The sequence below is a fragment of the Larimichthys crocea genome, chromosome X (genome assembly GCF_000972845.2).
Source record: "Larimichthys crocea isolate SSNF chromosome X, L_crocea_2.0, whole genome shotgun sequence".
NCBI classification, from domain to species: domain Eukaryota; kingdom Metazoa; phylum Chordata; class Actinopteri; family Sciaenidae; genus Larimichthys; species Larimichthys crocea.
In genome coordinates this window covers 15,159,674-15,178,040 of record NC_040020.1, presented here as the reverse complement: position 1 = coordinate 15,178,040, position 18,367 = coordinate 15,159,674, and the positions used below count along the sequence as shown (strand labels likewise).

At 43.0% G+C, this 18,367-nt stretch overlaps 1 protein-coding gene across 8 annotated transcripts in view; it reads left to right on the top strand.

Moving 5' to 3' along the window:
• Positions 1-18,367, top strand: part of rnf220a (ring finger protein 220a) — a 161,561-nt gene that overhangs the window by 9,591 nt on the left and 133,603 nt on the right. For 7 of the 8 annotated variants that reach the window (XM_027283790.1, XM_027283787.1, XM_027283784.1 and 4 more), the window contains exon 2: positions 4,427-5,625. In XM_027283790.1, coding sequence (XP_027139591.1) covers positions 4,971-5,625 — 655 coding nt within the window. In that variant the 5' untranslated portion in view covers positions 4,427-4,970. Of the gene's footprint in view, positions 1-2,445; positions 2,529-4,426; positions 5,626-18,367 lie in introns of all 8 variants that reach the window. The other variant, XM_027283785.1, reaches the window with a different exon arrangement.

Below are 18,367 nucleotides of genomic sequence, written 5' to 3'. Positions count from 1 at the left end.
AAAGGGAAAAAAAAAAAAAAACCTTCAGCTGCTTTGCTTCCCGACAGTCTCAACAGTCACACACACAGACGTGTGCGCACACACACCAGTCACAGTCGACGAGACATTTTTATAACAAAAATTGGATTCCTCTTCGTTGCTCTCTAAAACTCAGCAGACACGTTGGAAAACTCGATCTGACAAGTTTCAGCAGTGTGTTGGAACAGCAAAAAGCATTGGTTACACACTCAAAGCAGCCAGGCAAGAAAAATATTTATTCCAACCAGTCAACAAAAAAGGAAGGCTTCGATACGACGAGCGCTCTTTGTCACCACTGTAGTTATTTGGATCCCGTTTTGCTGTTCACTCCTCTGATCCTGACACTCATGGTCCTCTCTTTCAATTCTCAAATCCAGTGAATCATCTTGAAGATAAAAGTTCACACATTTAGAAACAATCCTCATTCTCTCTCTCATTCTAAAGTGCTATTTTCTACCCATAATGCCACTGACAAAATCTTGTTACGGAGCTCTCCAACAAGCAAATAACATAATTATTTTTAAAGAACAATAATAGTGTTTATGAGCACATTTACCAATTATTTTACACAGGATCTATGTCTTCTCCCGCAGACCCCCCCTCTCGCCTCTCAGTAGCTCATATTTGCTGAATGAAATTCCCCCTCAGAATGATGTTAAAGCACATTGTTGTTGACACCGCAATTTTTCTGACTGGTACAACATTGTCACTTAAAGTGCAGATTTGACGTGAAAAGCCCTCCTCGCTGTTTGTATTTAATACCGCGTCGACAGCTGTATCATTCTTGCACACTGTAATCAAATTATGACAGCGTGGTAAATGTTCCCCTGTGACATTTTCTATTATAAAATGCATATACCCCATGTCAGACAATGTGTGGGTGGTTTCCTCGGTGGCAAATGGGATTGTAAGTGGCACCGAGTGACATTATGCGCGTGTGCGTTAGATGTAATTGCGCTTGTATATTGATGACATGCATAGGTGTGTGTCATCTGGAATTATGATTGTTGTTTCAGAGATGAGGTGGAAAACACATGACACTTCTATCAGTGTGACTTAGAATTTATGGTAAATTACCTATGTAAGAAAGCAGTTATACCAAAGCAAACAGTTCAATGAGAGACAGCTGAAGGGCTCCTCAGTATCTGTTTCTAGAGGCCTACTCACACACACACACGTGTGTGTTGGCGTGTGTGTGTTCACACATGTCCATGTCCACACAAGATCACCAGGCCAGAAGGCAGCCAGCTTGTGTCAATCACCCAGGGACATGAGATTTGTACCCTTTGCTCTGATATCACACCCTCTCCTCTCTTCTCCTTTCCTTATCCCCTTTCCTCATCTTCTTGCTTCACAGTTCCTCTCGTTTCTTCTTCTCACCTTTCCTTATTTCCTCTCCTCGTATTTCCTCCTCTTTTTTCCTTTTCTCTCCTCTCCCTACTTTTTCCCTCCACTGTCCTTTTCTTATCCCCTTTCCTCTTGTTCTCTCCTCCTTTACTTTTCTCCTGTCCTCTCCTTGTTTCCTAACTTCTTCTCTCCTCTCCTCTCCTCTACTCTACTCTACTCTCCTCTTGTACTCTTTCCACTACTCTTTCCTATCCTCCTCCATCCTCCTATCCTACTTTCTTGACTCCTCTCCTTGTTTCCTTACCTTTCCTGTCCTCTTCTACCCTCCCATTTACTCTTGTTTTCTCTCCTCTCTTGTTGTGGCCTGTGAGGGAATATCCAGTGTCCTCTTATTGGATTGGCTGCTTCATGTTGGCGGCCCTTCGCTGGCCGCCCCTCGGCCTGCTGGGTAATGATAATAAAATTGAAATATCCCGGTACTTATCAGTGTATTACCTCGCTATCAACACCTCAGACACACTCCTACTTTAGAGGTTATACAGGAGAAAGCGTGATCTGATATACAGCGCGAACAGAGAGAGGACACCGGCCGAGAAATTGAGACAGACAGAGAGAGAGAGGGAGAGGAGGAGAGGGAGTAAACTGATAGACAGGAGTTTTGCCATAGCTACATTTTCAAGGTGCTATTTCCAGGATGGATTGCGGTAGGTAGAGAAGAGAGGGTGAAAAGAGGAGGTGGTGGAGGAGGAAGAGAGGCGTGTAATGTGACTCTGTGGCATCTGTCCAGACCAGAGGCGTGTTAGCGTAAGCCGTTCTCAACACTCCACACTAGTCTACTGTACATTTGCGGTAATGTAAAACATCTCACATCTCCCCATCTCTCTCTGTCTCTGGGCCCTCTCCTCTCTCCTTCCTCTTGGCAGTTACTGGTGTGTGTTTGTGTGTGTGTGTGTCTTTGAGTGTGTGTGTGTGTGGGAGGCGGGGGAGCGTGCCAAAGCCGAGATCAGGTTTGGAAATTGATTTGAATGAGTGTTGTGGACAGCTGATAGCTATAAAAGATTTTCTCCTTTCATTTCCCAGGGAGTTTCTCCTTTGATGTTGGCTGGTAGTCAACGCAGCTTTGAAGCTCGTCTAGAGCGGGCCGGGCTGCTACCTGATACTGTGTGAGTTTGTATTTGTTGTGTGTTTATGTATGTGTGCACATGACTTCATGTTTGACCTTTTCAAGTTACATTGGTGTTGAATTTTGATGTCAGTTGTGACTTTTGCGATAATGTGACCGGGAATGACGGTTTTTTCATAGCTCAAAATGGCATGTGGATTAATCTGATTTAATAAAATCAGGTAAAAAATGATAACCTATTTGCATGTAAGTTGATCTGATTTTCTTTTTAATCCAGAATGATGCACAAAATCCCACAATCACTTGTGTACGACAAACACATCTTTACCTGCTCTTAATCTAAACATATTGGGTGCTTAACGAGCCAGCCACCTTCAAATTGCCCTTTGGGGATAAAAATCTCTGAAATGTTATTTTGTCGTTTCATCGACTGCCTCTCTGCGTTCCTCCGAACGGCCAATCGCATGGTCCAATCTAATCCCCGGGAGGGAAGATTCTAGTCTGCTGCCACGGATGCCGGGGGAAAAGGGTGTAGGGGGGGAGGGGGTCATGAGGTCAAGTACGGCTAATTTATTCACTCAGTCAGATTTCCTCTGGCTCGTGGATGGCAGATGGAGAGGTCTGATATGATATCACCCATCTGAATCACCCATGGGAGGAGAGAGCAGGAGGGATGGTGGGATGAGAGAGACTGACAGGAGAGACATAAAAATAAAGGGAGGACAGATAGTAAAAATTGGCAAATTAAAAGTGGTTAGATAGAGAGATAGAAGAGAGCGTAGCATAGCCTGCAAGTGTGTGGAGTGTGTTCGCCCCACCAAGTCGAGTGTCAAGCTGAACATTGAGCCACATAGCCTCTTATCAGATGTGGATATGTGTGGATGAAATGTGTGTGTGTGTGTGTGTGTGTGTGTGTGTGTGTGTGTGTGTGTGTGTGTCCTTATCTTAAGACAAGTGGTTCTGGTCCAATAAGATCCTGGGAGATGGTAGGAATAAGCGGCTTAAACCAGGATCTGAGATGGAAGAGGGAGGTGAGGAGAGATAGCGCTAGGGAGATGAGAAGAGGAGATGACTAGGAGAGAAGAGGAGGAGGAGATAGACAGATTAAGAGGATGGAGGACAAGGAGGGGGACATTTGGAAAGAGATGAGACGTGGAGGGCTGTAGAGATTGGAATGGAAAGATGTGATGTGGAAACATTTTGGAGAAGTTTTTTAAAGAGCAGGAGGAGAAGGGGGAGGGGAAGCTGGGAGAAGTTTGGGGTTTGAAATAGTTCTTGGCTTTTTGTCAAAGGGCAGGGATTTACAGGATTCGATCAACAGTGTCAACCTGAGGACACTTTTTCCCAAGAGGTTCTGAAATCGTGGCTTCAATAACAGTGTCCACTTAAGAACACTCAGTCCCCAAAGATTTTGCCTTGGCCTTCAACGTCTCCTTTATTAAATACTTTCCCCTCAGCTTCCAGCCTTTCCACTACACACAGACTGAAGGCAAAACATTGATCCATTGTCAGTTGAAAAAGCAGCATATTTCTGAAAGTATCAATCATCAAGAAAAGAGGAGGATGAGGAGGACTAGGATAAATGTCAAAAGGTGTACAAAGGGATTTGAATTTTTATCATGGATATGAAAAGGGCTGATTTGAAGAACTTTTCGGGGATGTCCAGAATTACAAAAATCTCCAGGCATCTGTCAAAGTGAAGGTCTTGGCTCTTTGGCAATAGAGTAAGATAATCTTTACACGTCACATTTCTTGCATTAGAGGGGAACTTACATGAAAGATCATGAAAGCACATTTTTGTTAATTCTGGAAAATATCCTAAGCTTTAGAAGCTGTTTTTCTTACGATTGGCGACTGAACGTCCCCAGAACTCTAAAAATGACTGTGGCACTCTGAAAATTAAACAAAACTCATGCTTGTCTTTTTGTATGCCCTCAGTTCGGCGTCCACATGAAGATGAGGAACCAGCTTTGACGACCTACGGATGTCCACCCTCCACGGACCATTCTGCTTTGGCAACGCATCCAACAAATTGTCCAAGAGGGAGGCGTTTACTGCTTATTAACCAGGAGGAAAAAAAATTATCTTTGGGACTGTAACTGTAAAGTCTGTGAAGGACTGAACATACCCAACAGCACTTACCTGGCACAGAATGATCTGGACTGAACTGAGCTCAAGTGGATTTGGCTGGAGACAAAGTAACTCACTTTAGTTCCACTAAAGAAAAATTAACTGAGTTCAAGTTAACCTGAACTGATGTTGGCTGATACTCTTTAATTTCCTCAAGAATACTCTTCTTTCTTACACGGCTCTTTTCTGAGCCCCTTCCTTCAGAAAACTAAATCCTTGAAGACAACAACCCAGATTCCCTGACATCCACAGACCCTTTACAAGGGTCTTGAACATTGTCTCAAATCTTCCTGAGGAGGAATCATCTCCTCCTCCTCCTTAAGTCCTTACGACATCTACCATCTATCCAGACATGGACCTCCACAGGGCAGCCTTCAAGATGGAGAGCTCCTCCTATCTGCCCAATCCCCTGGCCTCCCCAGCACTAATGGTTCTGGCCTCAACTGCTGAAGCCTCTCGGGATGCCTCAATTCCCTGCCAGCAGCCACGTCCATTTGGCGTCCCGGTTTCTGTTGAGAAGGACGTCCATTTGCCATTTAACAATGGTTCTTACACTTTTGCATCAATGTACCACCGCCAAGGTGCAGTCCCACCAGGATTCCCCAACAGGGATTTTCCTCCATCCCTCCTCCACCTCCATCATCAGTTTGCCCCACCTAACCTTGACTGCTCGCCAATCAGCATGCTGAATCACAGCGGTGTTGGCGCCTTCAGGCCTTTCGCCTCACCTCCAGAAGATCGGGATGGGGCACCAGGCGGGTATCAGTCTGCTTTCACCCCAGCCAAACGCCTCAAAGGCTGCCTGGATGCAGATGCTTCACCCCACCTGCGCTACTCTGATGCAGAGGGGAAAGAGTATGACTTTGGCGGTAGCCAGATCCCCCCTGGAGGCTCACCCAGCAGCGCCTTGAAAGCAGTGGAGGACAGTGGGAAGAAGATCTTTGCTGTGTCAGGCCTCCTGTCTGATCGAGAGACTTCATCCAGCCCTGAGGACCGCATTGAGCGCTGTAAGTAGTGATTCAAAGCTGTTCTGTATTGCACTCAAGGAAAATAGAACCACACTAGAAACAACAGAACCAACACCTGATTAAGACACCAGGTTTTTCTTACATGCATATTTGTCATCCAACTCTGTGAGGTTAGTTTATAGGGCGTATTAAGATTGGAACTTGTTGTAAAATGTGCTTACATAAAAATACATCCCAACACTCAACTCACACACAAATCCACTCCAATATGCTCTTGTAAATATACAAAAATAATATTTTGTACAATATTTAGGTGTGATGAAATGTAAGGAACATATCAGATAACTTTAATTCCATAACTAAACTATTTTCGTTAGCTAATTAGAAATGGTTGGCCCCCTAAAATCACACACTGTGCAGGATTTTCACAATGTCACACTTCCAATACTCAAATTCAAAATGTGATCCAAACTGTTCCAACAACTTAAACCACCATATTTTATGATTATTCTACGGAGGACTGTAATAATTAAAGCTGCAACAAGACACATGCACAAACCAATACAGCAAGATACACAAACACACATGCAGCCAAATCTAATCCTGGCTCTCAAATTAAAACCAAAGTACAACTTGCTGCAATTTGTAAAAGAATGCAAATTTTTACACACTAGCATCACACACGCCAATAAACAATCCCATCTATGTTCTCTTGTCATCATCTCTCCTGGCTCTCCCTATCCTTGTTTCACAAGCCCACAAGCTCCACTGGTCACATTAGCATTCACCAGTGGAAGGATGCCATTTGGCCCTCACGCACTGGGAATCTGATTAGTGTTTGTGTGTGTGTGTGTGTGTGTGTGTGTGTGTGTGTGTGTGAGTGTGAGTGACTGGTTCAGAGACCGGCCATGCTCTTTGCCATCAGCATTCATCATAGCTCCATGCTGGCAGCCCTGTTGCCAAAAGATTTACCCACATAGCCAAAATCTTGGCAGGCTGTGTGTATGTGTGTGTTTGTGTAAAATAAAATGGAGATGGGAGAGGGGTTGTGAGAGCTCCTAGCACAAACACACAAGCATCTCTTCCAGACACACAAACAGCTCTCAGCATGAGCACCGACATCTCCTACACATGTCAACAAACTGCATCGGATCTCAGTGACAAATTAGGAGAGAGACAGACAGAGACGTGCCTGTAATGTATAATTTAACCAAAAGAGAAAGTTAGCCCTCTCCTTTCTTAAATTCATTTTGTCACAACTTTTTTGTCTTTATTCCTATATTCCTTCGTCCTCCTCCACCTCTTGTGGAAGAAGGAGAGCCTGTGTGAGTGTGTGTGTGTGTGTGGGTGTGTGAGAGAGAGAGAGAGATGCATCCTTGATGGAACACATGAGAGACAGAGGCGACGACCTGAGACTGATCCGATAAAAAGACCACCGCAGGAGAGACGGAGAGAGAGGAAGAGAGGGATAAAGGAAGAAACGGAGAGAAGGAAATTTGGAAAATGACACTCGGTGGCTGCCTGGGGAGGAATATGAAAGAGGAGAAAGATATCAAAGAGCACACAAAGTGAGAGAGAGAAAGGGATAAGAACAAAGAAAGAAGAGAAAAAAAGCAATTATAACTCTTATGGATTTGGATCATTAGACTTAAATCCTTTTTACCCTAATACGCATTTTCCGTTGTGGCGGCTTTGAGCTACCAAGCTACTAAAACACTAGCAAAGTGCCTTGCTCAAGAGAAGTGTAGTTGTTAAGTGTGGGGTACCTCACTGCCATATGTGCCATGCTATCACTACAGACCTGTAAGCACTAAGACTGAGGCCAGAAATAGAATCGGAGATGGGCACAGGGCTCCTGTGCTGTCTTTTGGAACGGCTGAATCTGTATCTAATCAGGTTAAATCTTGGCACAAGTAGCCTCCACCTCTACCATAGGCTTCTAATGCAATTGGATGTGCAGAGGCACTGCTCACAGCAAAGAATTATGGGTTCTCCTTCACTGGTTTTGGCTATCCAGTGGAGGCGTAAAGAACAAACAACACTTTGGTACAATCCCATGAGAACAGTGCTCTAGCTGCTTCACACACACATTAGCTAACTAGCAGCCTTCGCGCTGCTTCACACATACCTCTTGAAAATCTCACAATGAAAAGAGGTTGAGCTCATGCAGTGTCATGAAAGATTCCAGTACAGAAGATTAAATATTACTGGGATGTTTGAAAATGTATATGATGGCACATAAAAAATTAAACCTATTTGGAAGTTTCATAGGTTTCTTTAATCATCAATATCTTAAGTTTGCTGTATTTTCTGAAGCTACTCAGGCTGGATTAACTCAGAAGGGTGCGTCCAGTGCAAGCATGACATTGTAGATTTAAATATAGCTCATGGACTTTGAATCCATTTATGCCATTAAGTCTGTATCTTTAACTATGTTTATTATTTACATGGATAGAATTTATAGCTGTCATTAAAATGCTGATATCTCTCTTCTAGAGATAACTGATTAAAACTCAAAGCTGGCAAGCGATACATTGACTTTGCTTGCTCTCAATTCCAAACAATCTAATTCTGTAGATGTTACTGTCTGGGCTATACACCATGTCTTTGCTGATAAACTGCTGTGCACCAACTGCAGTTACATTAAAATTGTAACCATCAGTTTATACCAGTCATCTCCAGTCACTTTCGGATTTTTGAAAAAGTAATTTTACCTCAAGGTTTTAGAACTTTCAAACACATATTATGGTCTTCATCAGTGAATGGAGCTTGCCTCTAGATTTGAACTTGTTTTTGCTTTGTTTGATTACATCCTGATCTCATGAATTTGAATTGCAACTTTCCTGTTACTCATCATTCCATGGTACAATACATAAAGGCCTGCATATACAAAAAGCTCTAAAAGCTGGTTTGGGAAGACAGATACCCAAAGTGCATCTTGGAAAGATTTACACCTGTATTTCACAGTTTTGTTGCCATGGACACATGCTATTGTTTAGTGGAAGGTGATCTTTGACTCTCCAAAGCTCAAATTATACCTTCCACGTCCACATAGACACATTTGCTCATGTTAGTGTCCACAAAACCGTCAAATATTTATGGCCGCTCGGACTACATGACTACATGGATCAGTATGTGCCAGCTGCATGTGCAATTTTGTCCATATTGGATAATTCTGCACCTCTCAATTTATGTCCAAAGCCAAAAGTTCAGTGCCAATACAGGGAGCAGTGTGGCAAAAAGTAGGGTGTTGCAAACAGGTTGATAGATGGGCATGTAGTATGTCTGACTTTGAAGCAGGGTGCCAGATTTTAATGTATCGTCACAGACCAGCAATTAATGTCCACTTTGTTATTAGGTGTAACAACAGTCTTTCCACAGTCTTAGCCATATGGTTACGTGCAGATTCTGCAGAAAGGAAACATTTTTAAACATTGGACATTTTACACTCATTTACATCTTGAACATATGTTCTATTACAATCCAATCATCTGCCACGCTAGTTAATCCGAGCTGTGAAGGTGATACTTTCTTCTTTGCTACACACTAAATTAAAAATCAAGTTGACACATCTTGTCAAAAACCCTACAACCCTAACTTCCCTGCATGCAATTCTTCCAAACCTGCCACATAGCACTCCAAGAAACAGCAGCCTACTCTATGCTAAGCCCTCCCAAATCCCCCTGCTGCACCTGCAGGCACGTTGGCTGTTAACTAAACCTGCTAACCCGTCAGCCGCTAAACCTGCACATAAAGGCCCCATCATGCCTTAAGAGGACTATGCATGTCATATTACCGTAAAAGCTATTACCATTCACTGTATTAACATTGTGAGACTTGAGAGCAGTCGAGGTTTTTCGTACAGTAAAGGTGAGAGTGGAATTATGGGATGTGTGATTGGAATTAATGGGAGTGTTGACAAATGAAACAATCCGCCCTCGCAGTAGACTGTGTTTGTTTGCGGAGGGGATTTGATGTTTTTGTACGACTTGTCAATGTGAAGGTGTGCGTGTGTGTGTCTCCGTATCCGGCACGTTCCATCATCTTAGTTTTTTTTTTCCATACTTCTCTTTTGTCCTCTCCTACATCTCTCCATCATTTTACCATCCTCACACTTCACTCCCTCCCTCCTTCCTCATGTGTGTGTATATGTACATCTCTCCATATGAGTCTGTGACAGCTGTAGTCTGTTTGTTTACTTCCCTGCCGCTCTCCACATTTACAACGCTGAGAGATTTACACTGAACCTGACCCTGAACGCCTCACCGAGATTCCTCATCTTCCTTCTTCCTTCCCTTTTGTTTTGTGTTTTCTATTTTCTACATACAACATTTAAAAAAAAAAGACAGTAAATATGAGGAAATGACTGAAAAAAGTCAGCAAAAAGACAAATGTAACTGAAAAAAGAAAAAGCTGGCGGGGGAACAAAAAAACAAATTCCTTCAGTGCAGAGTGACGGGAAGGAACGTACGAGGGAGGAAGTGAGTGTGTGTTGGGGGGGGATAAAAGAAAGGATGAAAGCAATAAGGAAAAAAAAAAGGTTGTTGGACGCAAGGAGAGAAGTAAGGAGGGAGGCTGCTGAAATGCAGATCCCATCTGCCTGACTGAAATAAAAGCAGGACAATTCTTAGGACAGTGCACCATAGACAGGTAGATATTGCTGACTTTGTGTGCTGCTTGCACTTTTCTATTCTTTAACGCGTGATGACAAAATGTTGACCTGAACTTATGGCACAATCCCAGAAAGCAGAGCTACAATCTTGCTTGGCGACTGCTCCCTATTTTCATATTCCCATCAGTGTATAACAGTTGTAACATTTAGCAGAGTACATCACACACAGCTGTTAAAACACACAGCGAGAGGCCTCCTCTTCATCCTCCTCTTTGGCTTTCTTCTCTTCTTTTTTTGGACTTGCCTCCTTTCTTTGTTTATCTTCACCCCGCCGACCTTCTTCCACGGAGCAAAAGTCATGTGTGTTGTTTCTTTCTGGGGACGAGTAGAACAAACTGTTGTGGCTAAAGAAAAGCAAAATAAACAGGAAAAAATAGAGTTCTCACAAGGGGAAGATGGATGATAGTGAGATTAATGTCGACAGATGACGGACAGATTTTGTTTTGAATGTGGTTTCCATCTTTAGTGCTCAGCAGGAATTACCGTGGGATTTCTGCACTGCACATCCCACATACTACATGTCAATCGAACCGAGTGGGTGGGGTTTGGGTGTTTTCAGATTCTGCAAGTGGCAATTTTTGACTGTTAATGTCTGTCTTTTTAAAACGCAGTAATTCTCCTATCACTTCCAATCCTGTACCATTCCCCTCTCGCTCCTCCAGTCGTGGCATGTGAGGAGTTAAAACACCAGAGCCGCTCATCCTTCTCCTTGTCCCTGCAAAAATCTGCCCTCCTCTAAACGCCCCACCACCGCCACTGCCACCCCCACCTCCATCTCTGCCTGTCATGGTCTAGTGGCTGGGTTAAGTTAAGTAAGAGTGTTCTAATAATTAGGACTGGGACTCGCCTGCCTGCCTGCCTGCCCGTGTGTGTGTGTGCGTCTTCCTGTCAGTGCTTAGCCAGATGTTAAAAGGCTTGTCCCTCTCATGTAGCCTCCCTGTCAGTCTCCAGTGTGTGCCACACACACACTTACACACACACACACACACACACATTGAGGACTGTCCTACTTGTGGTGGCTTTGTTTACCCCCAAGTGTGTGCCCTTCTGTCCTTCTGGCAGCTCCCCTAGGGTGAGGAGTGTGTGCCTGTATCCCTGTCAATACCTGCTTTCATGCATCTGATCAATAACTATCGTCCACGTAATGATGTCTATCTGTCATGGCTTAAAGTTTTATATTTTGCTCTTTCTTTAATTAAATGAAATAGTCTTGAATCTGGGATGAGTTCCTTTCCCCTCCCTTTCTCTCACTGGGTGGCAACTAGAAGCAAGCATCAGTTGTCTACGTGTGCATGTGTTTGTGTGTGTGTGTCGCTTGGTGTGAGTCGTCTTGCAGTCATTGTTGCGACGCTGCGCAGATCAAGGATTAGTCGCTTCCTGTCAAGCCTTTTGTCGGCCCAGCCACTCCATTTGGACACAGATCACTGTGTGTGTGTGTGTGTGTGTGTGTGTGTGTGTGTGTGTGTGGAGGAGTAGGTTACACAAATGAGCCGCTGGAGCTGGTATAAAGGCAAATGAAGAAGAGGGAATGAGATGAGAGGATTCCCTCTGTGGCCCGGTGCAAAATATTATCCAGCTTCAAAAGTAATTTCACTCCTAAACTCCGATTTTTTTTTTTAATTAGTGAACATAATATGGTGACATAATACTACACTTGTCCCCACTGCTTTTTTACTTGATTCAGGAATTCTCTAGAAACCGTGGAAGCATGTGAATTCCTGAAACAGGTTGCTGTGAAGTAAAAATTGCAGAATTCCCGTTGTACTCACTATCCTCCTCTCAAACACACACACACACACACACACAGGCTCAGGTCCATAACGTCCCGCGTTTCCGGAATTCCACTTTGTTTCCCTGGTGATGTCAGCTTTGGCCAATAAAAAGCCTGCGTTAAAACTCCGCTGAGCCTCATAGAACCGCAGCACACCTGGCAACACAACACGCATTTAGCTTTTAATATGTGTACACACACACACAGGCTCACACAAGGTTATGGCATGCCACGGCCCTGAACTTACGCCTACACTTGACTAACTTCTTTCAGCACAAAAGCCCCTTTTACCATACAAAACTATAAATATCCTGTATCATCTGTTATTGACAGGGCTTCTAAGGGTGGGAAAAGCTGTGTTAACCCTAAATCATGGTTAACTTTGCCAAAGAATCTCAGTTGTTGTACCGGCACGTCTGGAAGAGGAAGAGATGTGTTTATTTTTCAATAGAGCTCCAACATTCAGACACCTCCCTAATGTAGATGTGTTAAAAGATTCTTCTCTCTTCAGTCTCTTCCTCCTCTCTTTTTCTAGCCTTCCGTTTCTCCGTCCTTCTCCTTATTCCCTCCCTCCCTCCATTCTGTCCTCATCTCCTCCTCTCCTTTCCCCCCTCTCCTCTCTTCAGTAATCTAATCTGCAGCCAGTTTGTGGATGCAGTCTAGTGTGACAGGCCTCCCCCCCCTTGCTTCTCTCACTTTCACACATCCACACACACACATCCACATCCACATCCACATCCACACACACACACACAAACAGCAGGCCCGTTTCCAAAAAGCCCACTTGCTTGGCACTCCCCACCCCCTTTCCCCCTCCGTCTTGGTCACACCCTCTTTAATATTGAATTATTCATCAAATATGATTGGTTCCTGCTGATGGTGGCCATGATGCGAGCGAACAGTTTGTGTGTGTGCGCGCGTGTGAGAAGGGGGTTGTGGGTTCGAGATCGTTAGCTGTTCTTAACGCACTGACGCTTCACAAAGCTAAACTGGCCCGTTACTGAACGCGCACACAGACACACACACACACACACACATTATTTTTCATGTGATGAGAGCGACTGAACCACTTGCACCTGTAGAATTTTGGAAGTGAAACACGTCTTTAAATAATAAAGCAGGAATTTTTTCTGACAGAGTTACTATTTGACAGTGAACTATTCTTTCCATTAAAGGTGCAGTCACTGATGAGATATCATTTCTTCTTCGCTGGTACTAAAAGTTGCAGGGCATCCCAGAGGAACAAATCTTAGCATCTGCTGCAAAAACAGGCCCTAAAGACCCTTAGAAAGGTGAAATAAATCAATAATGGGTGTTTTATATGCATGCTGGAGTGTGTGTGAATGTGTGTGCACATATGATTTGCATGCACCAGAATCTGCACTATTCAATAGTGGGAGTGCACTCTTGTAGCGCAGACTTAAAGGTCTCAGTGGAGTCTGTTTCATCACCGTCATTTCCTCGCGATATGTACTTTTTATCCACTTTTGTCAGCATGTGAAATGCGAAAACTACCTCCAACCAAAAAGCCATCAAAGAACACGCTTTAAATGGGGATGTCCCTTCTATGAAAAAGTTCCCTGCTCGCGGAGACGCTTCATCTCCCAACATAATGGTGCATGTCTGTCCCACGGCATGATCAGAATTATCCGCGACGTTCTCCCGTACATCTCTAGTGTGCATTTGTATGCGTGTGAAATTGCATTCACGCGGCAGGGTTTGTTAAAGGCATAAACAGTCGATAATCACGGATTTGCCCGCACTTGAGAAAAAGACAAGATAAAGAAAGGATGAGTGTGTCGATGTTTGCACACGTGTGTGTTCGGTGTCTCAAACGCCTGGAAGACACTTCACGCTGACCCTGTGGTGCCTCTGCATAAGTAAAAGGCATTAGAGGGACATAGTCTGTGTGTCCATGGGTGTGTTTTTTTATCCCTGGAGTCACGGCACTCATAAAATCACAGATCTGAGTTCAGGTTCAACCTTTTGCTGCAGCTCACACCTTCTCAGTGAGTCTCAAAATGAAGAAACATTTTTGTGAAACTCTTTAAGCTCTCCTTCATCCTCATCCTCATCCTCGCTCTTCACACCCTTCTACTTCCTTCACCCCCCCTCCCCAATACCTCTCTCTCTCTCCTCTTCTCCCCCTTGCCACCGGGTGTGTGTGGAAACCCAGCCCACTGTTCAGCAGATGAATAATTTAGCGGTGTGTGTATCATCTGTTTACCGTGCTAATCCATCTGTCAGCAGGCACCTATCGATTCGCGCCTGCTTGGTAATTGTGCATCCGCGCCACACACGCACACACACAAATGCGCATACACAAACACACACACACGCGTTGCTCAACGTTCACACACACGCACACTTGTGCATCTATATGATGTGCAAGTTAGCTCATATTCGGATTCTGTAGTTGTCAGCTGGCCACCCAGGCACTTCATTTTCACTGAGTGAAACTGATTTTTAGGGTCAAGGTCACAAAAAACTCTGATATTGAATGCAACAGCTCCAGTTCAAATTCACAATTTAAATGATTAGAGACTGACTGATTTAAAAGACCATTTTCAAATCTAAATTGGAAATGCAGCCACTTCCTGAATTGACTAGAATAAAAGTAAGCTCAGCTGTTGTTCAGGGTGGAGGCGGTGATGGCGTCGATTCTTAAATAACATAAAAAATCTGACAGTGAAAGTGAGAAGTGGGTAAAACTAAAGGAAAGAATAACTCACTCACTGATTCTATAAGCAGATCATGTCAGCCTTGTTTCATCCCTCCATCTTTGTCTTTTAGTTCCTTCATCTTTTTGCTTATTGTATCATTGCATAGTGCTATGTAGTACATAGCAAGTTCATCAATGAGTTCGTCCTCTTTGAATTAATCTGCTCACACTTAAACACTTAACACTTAACACTTAAACATACTTGCCTTAAAATAAGCAATCCAATTTTAAAGTCACAGCCTACACAGACAGACACAGACATCCCTCATGATTGTCCCCTTCTTCATACACTGGGCCATTAAAGAGGGGAGTAAATAATTATGTAAACACTCCATGAAATTGAATATTAAAATAGTTAACATACATGTAGAGACAGAGAGAGAGAGCACAGTGCTATAATGAATCCATGGGTGACCATTGATGGTTGTAATTATCAAATGGCTGGTTTTAAAAGCTCATTGACTGATGTCATTAGCTCCATGAGTGATTACTAATTGCTGCTATAGTATGTTAACCACACACACACACACACACACACACACACACACACACACACACACACACACATACACACACACAAATAAAAGCATTCATCACACATTCATACTTCTGCTCGGATCCACACGTCTGATCTGAGTGACTTAGGGACACAAAAAATAAAATAATTATAAATATAATAAAACTGAAGAGGAGGTATTTATCTAAGATTTATTGAGATTAATATTTTTTAATAACATTATCTCTCGCCAACACTTTAGTCTTATAATCCATATGATATGATCCATTTCAACAGGCTTTGATCAGTTAGACGTCATTTTGAATGATCAAGAGTCGGATCCAGCATTTAAGACTATTACCTACTTAACCCTGTGGTGTTGTTGTGCTGTCAGACCTCACAGCTCCAACACCTGTTCAACAGTGTATGCACTTTAGTTTAAATTTACATTCTTGATGTCTGGACAAAACCTTTATTTCAGCCTGTTTTGCCAGTTTCTTCTTTTTTTTTTAAATCTTGAAATATTCATCTTAAAGAATGATAAAACTACAAATTGTTTTGCAGTCTTGGAAACTAAAGAGGTTGAGAACTGTAGAGTAGAATGACATTTGAAGTGAAAACATTTGAAAGTAATATTCACTATTAATATAATTAATATTCAAATAGTTCTTAAGTGGTGTCAACTCACCAGACCCAAAGGGAGATTTCTCAAAATGAAGAGAAGTGGCTTGTGATGATTAACAAGATATTACAGGGAAGCCTGAATGAGTTTAGTTCTGTCGATCAAACTGACTCCACCTGTTCATGCTGCTGTTGCCGGATTGTCGAATCAACCTCGATATCTGACAATATAGTTCCAGCAGTTTAAATTGATCACTTTGTGACCAATCTCCTCATCGGTTACTTCCATCTATACTTGATGTTTGTCTCTTCTTCATGTGTGTGTGTTTCATGTGTGGGTTTTTGTGCAGGTGGGGGCAAATTGGAGTTAGGTGGGTGAAAACAGTTGCTGTAGTTTGCTTTGATGAGAGGTAAAAGTGAGGAGTACTTGTGTTGTGTCTGTTTTTATCCTCTTGAATTGCTCTCTTTGTGTTTGTTGGTGTCCTACCCCGAGCTACAACTCATGCCAAAGCTTGTGTTCTGCTGTCCAAACCCTACTCTCTCTCTCTCTCTCACACACACACACACATATAGTACAGACATACACACTCTCAGCGGGGTACGCAGCAGGGTTCATTTCGATGTGGAACGTCTAATATCACATCCCTGCAGCAAAATGCTCGGAATTCTGCCCTCCTGGAGAAGCGTCACATCTTTAGTGTGTGTCTCCTTCTATCTGTTTGTATATGCGTGTGTGTGTGTGTGTGTGTGTGTGTGGGTGTGTGTGTATGTGTGTGTGTGTGTATGTGTGTGTCAGAGGGTTTTAGAAGCAGGCAGGAGCTTAGCAGAGCAAAAGAGAGCAAATCTGTCAGCTCTCCCTGGGCAGACAACCCTTCTGACCCTCATTCAAAGACATATTGATTCTCCTCTACACCCAACAGGGGAGGGTGTGTGTGTGTGTGTATGTGTGTGTGTGTGTGTGTGTGTGTGTGCGTGCACAAGTGCTTAACACAGCCTGATCTTTTCTCCTTGCTTCCTTCATAAGCACAGAGCCTTGTTCCTCCAACGTCGTTAAATAAGATAAAACATATCTGACTGCGTAATCAATGAAACATTTTTTAATACGTTATCTGTACGGCTCCACATAGACACTGGAGATTATTTCAACAAGTAAAAACCACAGATTTTGAAACACACCCTGACCTAGTTTGGCTGTTCTTTAGGGTTTTTATCTGTCTTGCTCTGTTTCCTGTTGGTTACAAACTCACTTTTGGTTCTGGAAGAGAGAGAGAAAAAAAAAAGTCAGTGGGCGAAAAAACAAAAACCGAGCTTTCAGCTTTTGTCTCGTCTTAGCACTAACACCATATTAAACCTTGCTGTGCACTTGTTAGCTCTGACCTGTTTTCCAGGAAGAAGCCTATTGCCTATTATAAGCCTAATGACCTATGGGACGTCACCAGTCGGGGCTCTGCAGTCTGTTAGGGACCCTGTGTGTACTTTCATGTAATTGTCCGAGCAGTGTCACACAAAGACTGGGTCAGGACCCGAAGGCCAGTGGTGAAGATTAAAGCCCCCCTTTCTTGCTGTGGATAACCAAACACTGAAGTAAGTGCAGCAGTAACAACCATCTCTGTATACTTCATAACAGCAGACTGTAGAGGACACAACAGATTCACTCTGAACTTCTGAAGCTACTTTGCAGTGAACTACAAGGAAGTGCATGTGTTCTTTTATATTGGCTCAAAGACAAACATGGAACAAAGTAACACTTTTATGGCTTTTATTTGCAACCATGTAATTACAATATGAGGAAAGGGTACATAGCTTCACAACTGACATTATAGTCCAACATGTAGGGAGATACACTAGAATAGAATACAATAGAATATGCTATCTTTCTGAGTGTGGCGCAGTAAGATTGATATCAGTTGCATCTTAATGTAATGAATTCAGCAAGTAGCGGAAGTCTGCTTGGTCTTAGCCTAGCTTAGCATGATGATTGTAGATACCGATAGGTGACTTGGAGTTGTTTTATCTTTTACACTCTGCAAACTTTAACCACAACGCTGACATATTATCACCTTATAAAGTTCCTACAGTGCACAGAAACAGATTACATGTCGACATTCATCACGAGTCTTGCCTCTGTTTACCTCCTTTTAGCTCTGTTTTGATCCTCTGATGGATATATTGGGCTCTATAGCGGCTAAATACTCCACTATGTCCACTAGCTCGTTGCCAACATTGTCCATCTGTTGTTTGGTGCTGGGCAGGCAGTGTGCAGTGGGTTTATCAACATTTTTTTGTATGACTGTGAACTAAACAGTAAAGTTGTGGGCTGGAAAAATCCAAATAACTAACTAAATGTTGCAAAAAAAAGCTTATCAGATTACAGGGTAGTTCTCATTTGATAAATGGTTCATATAAAAATATTGATCAGTGCTGCTTTAAACAATCCAGCTATTCAGTGAAAGTAGGATTTAACCTGCACAGAAAATAGCACTGACTTTGCATCAATGT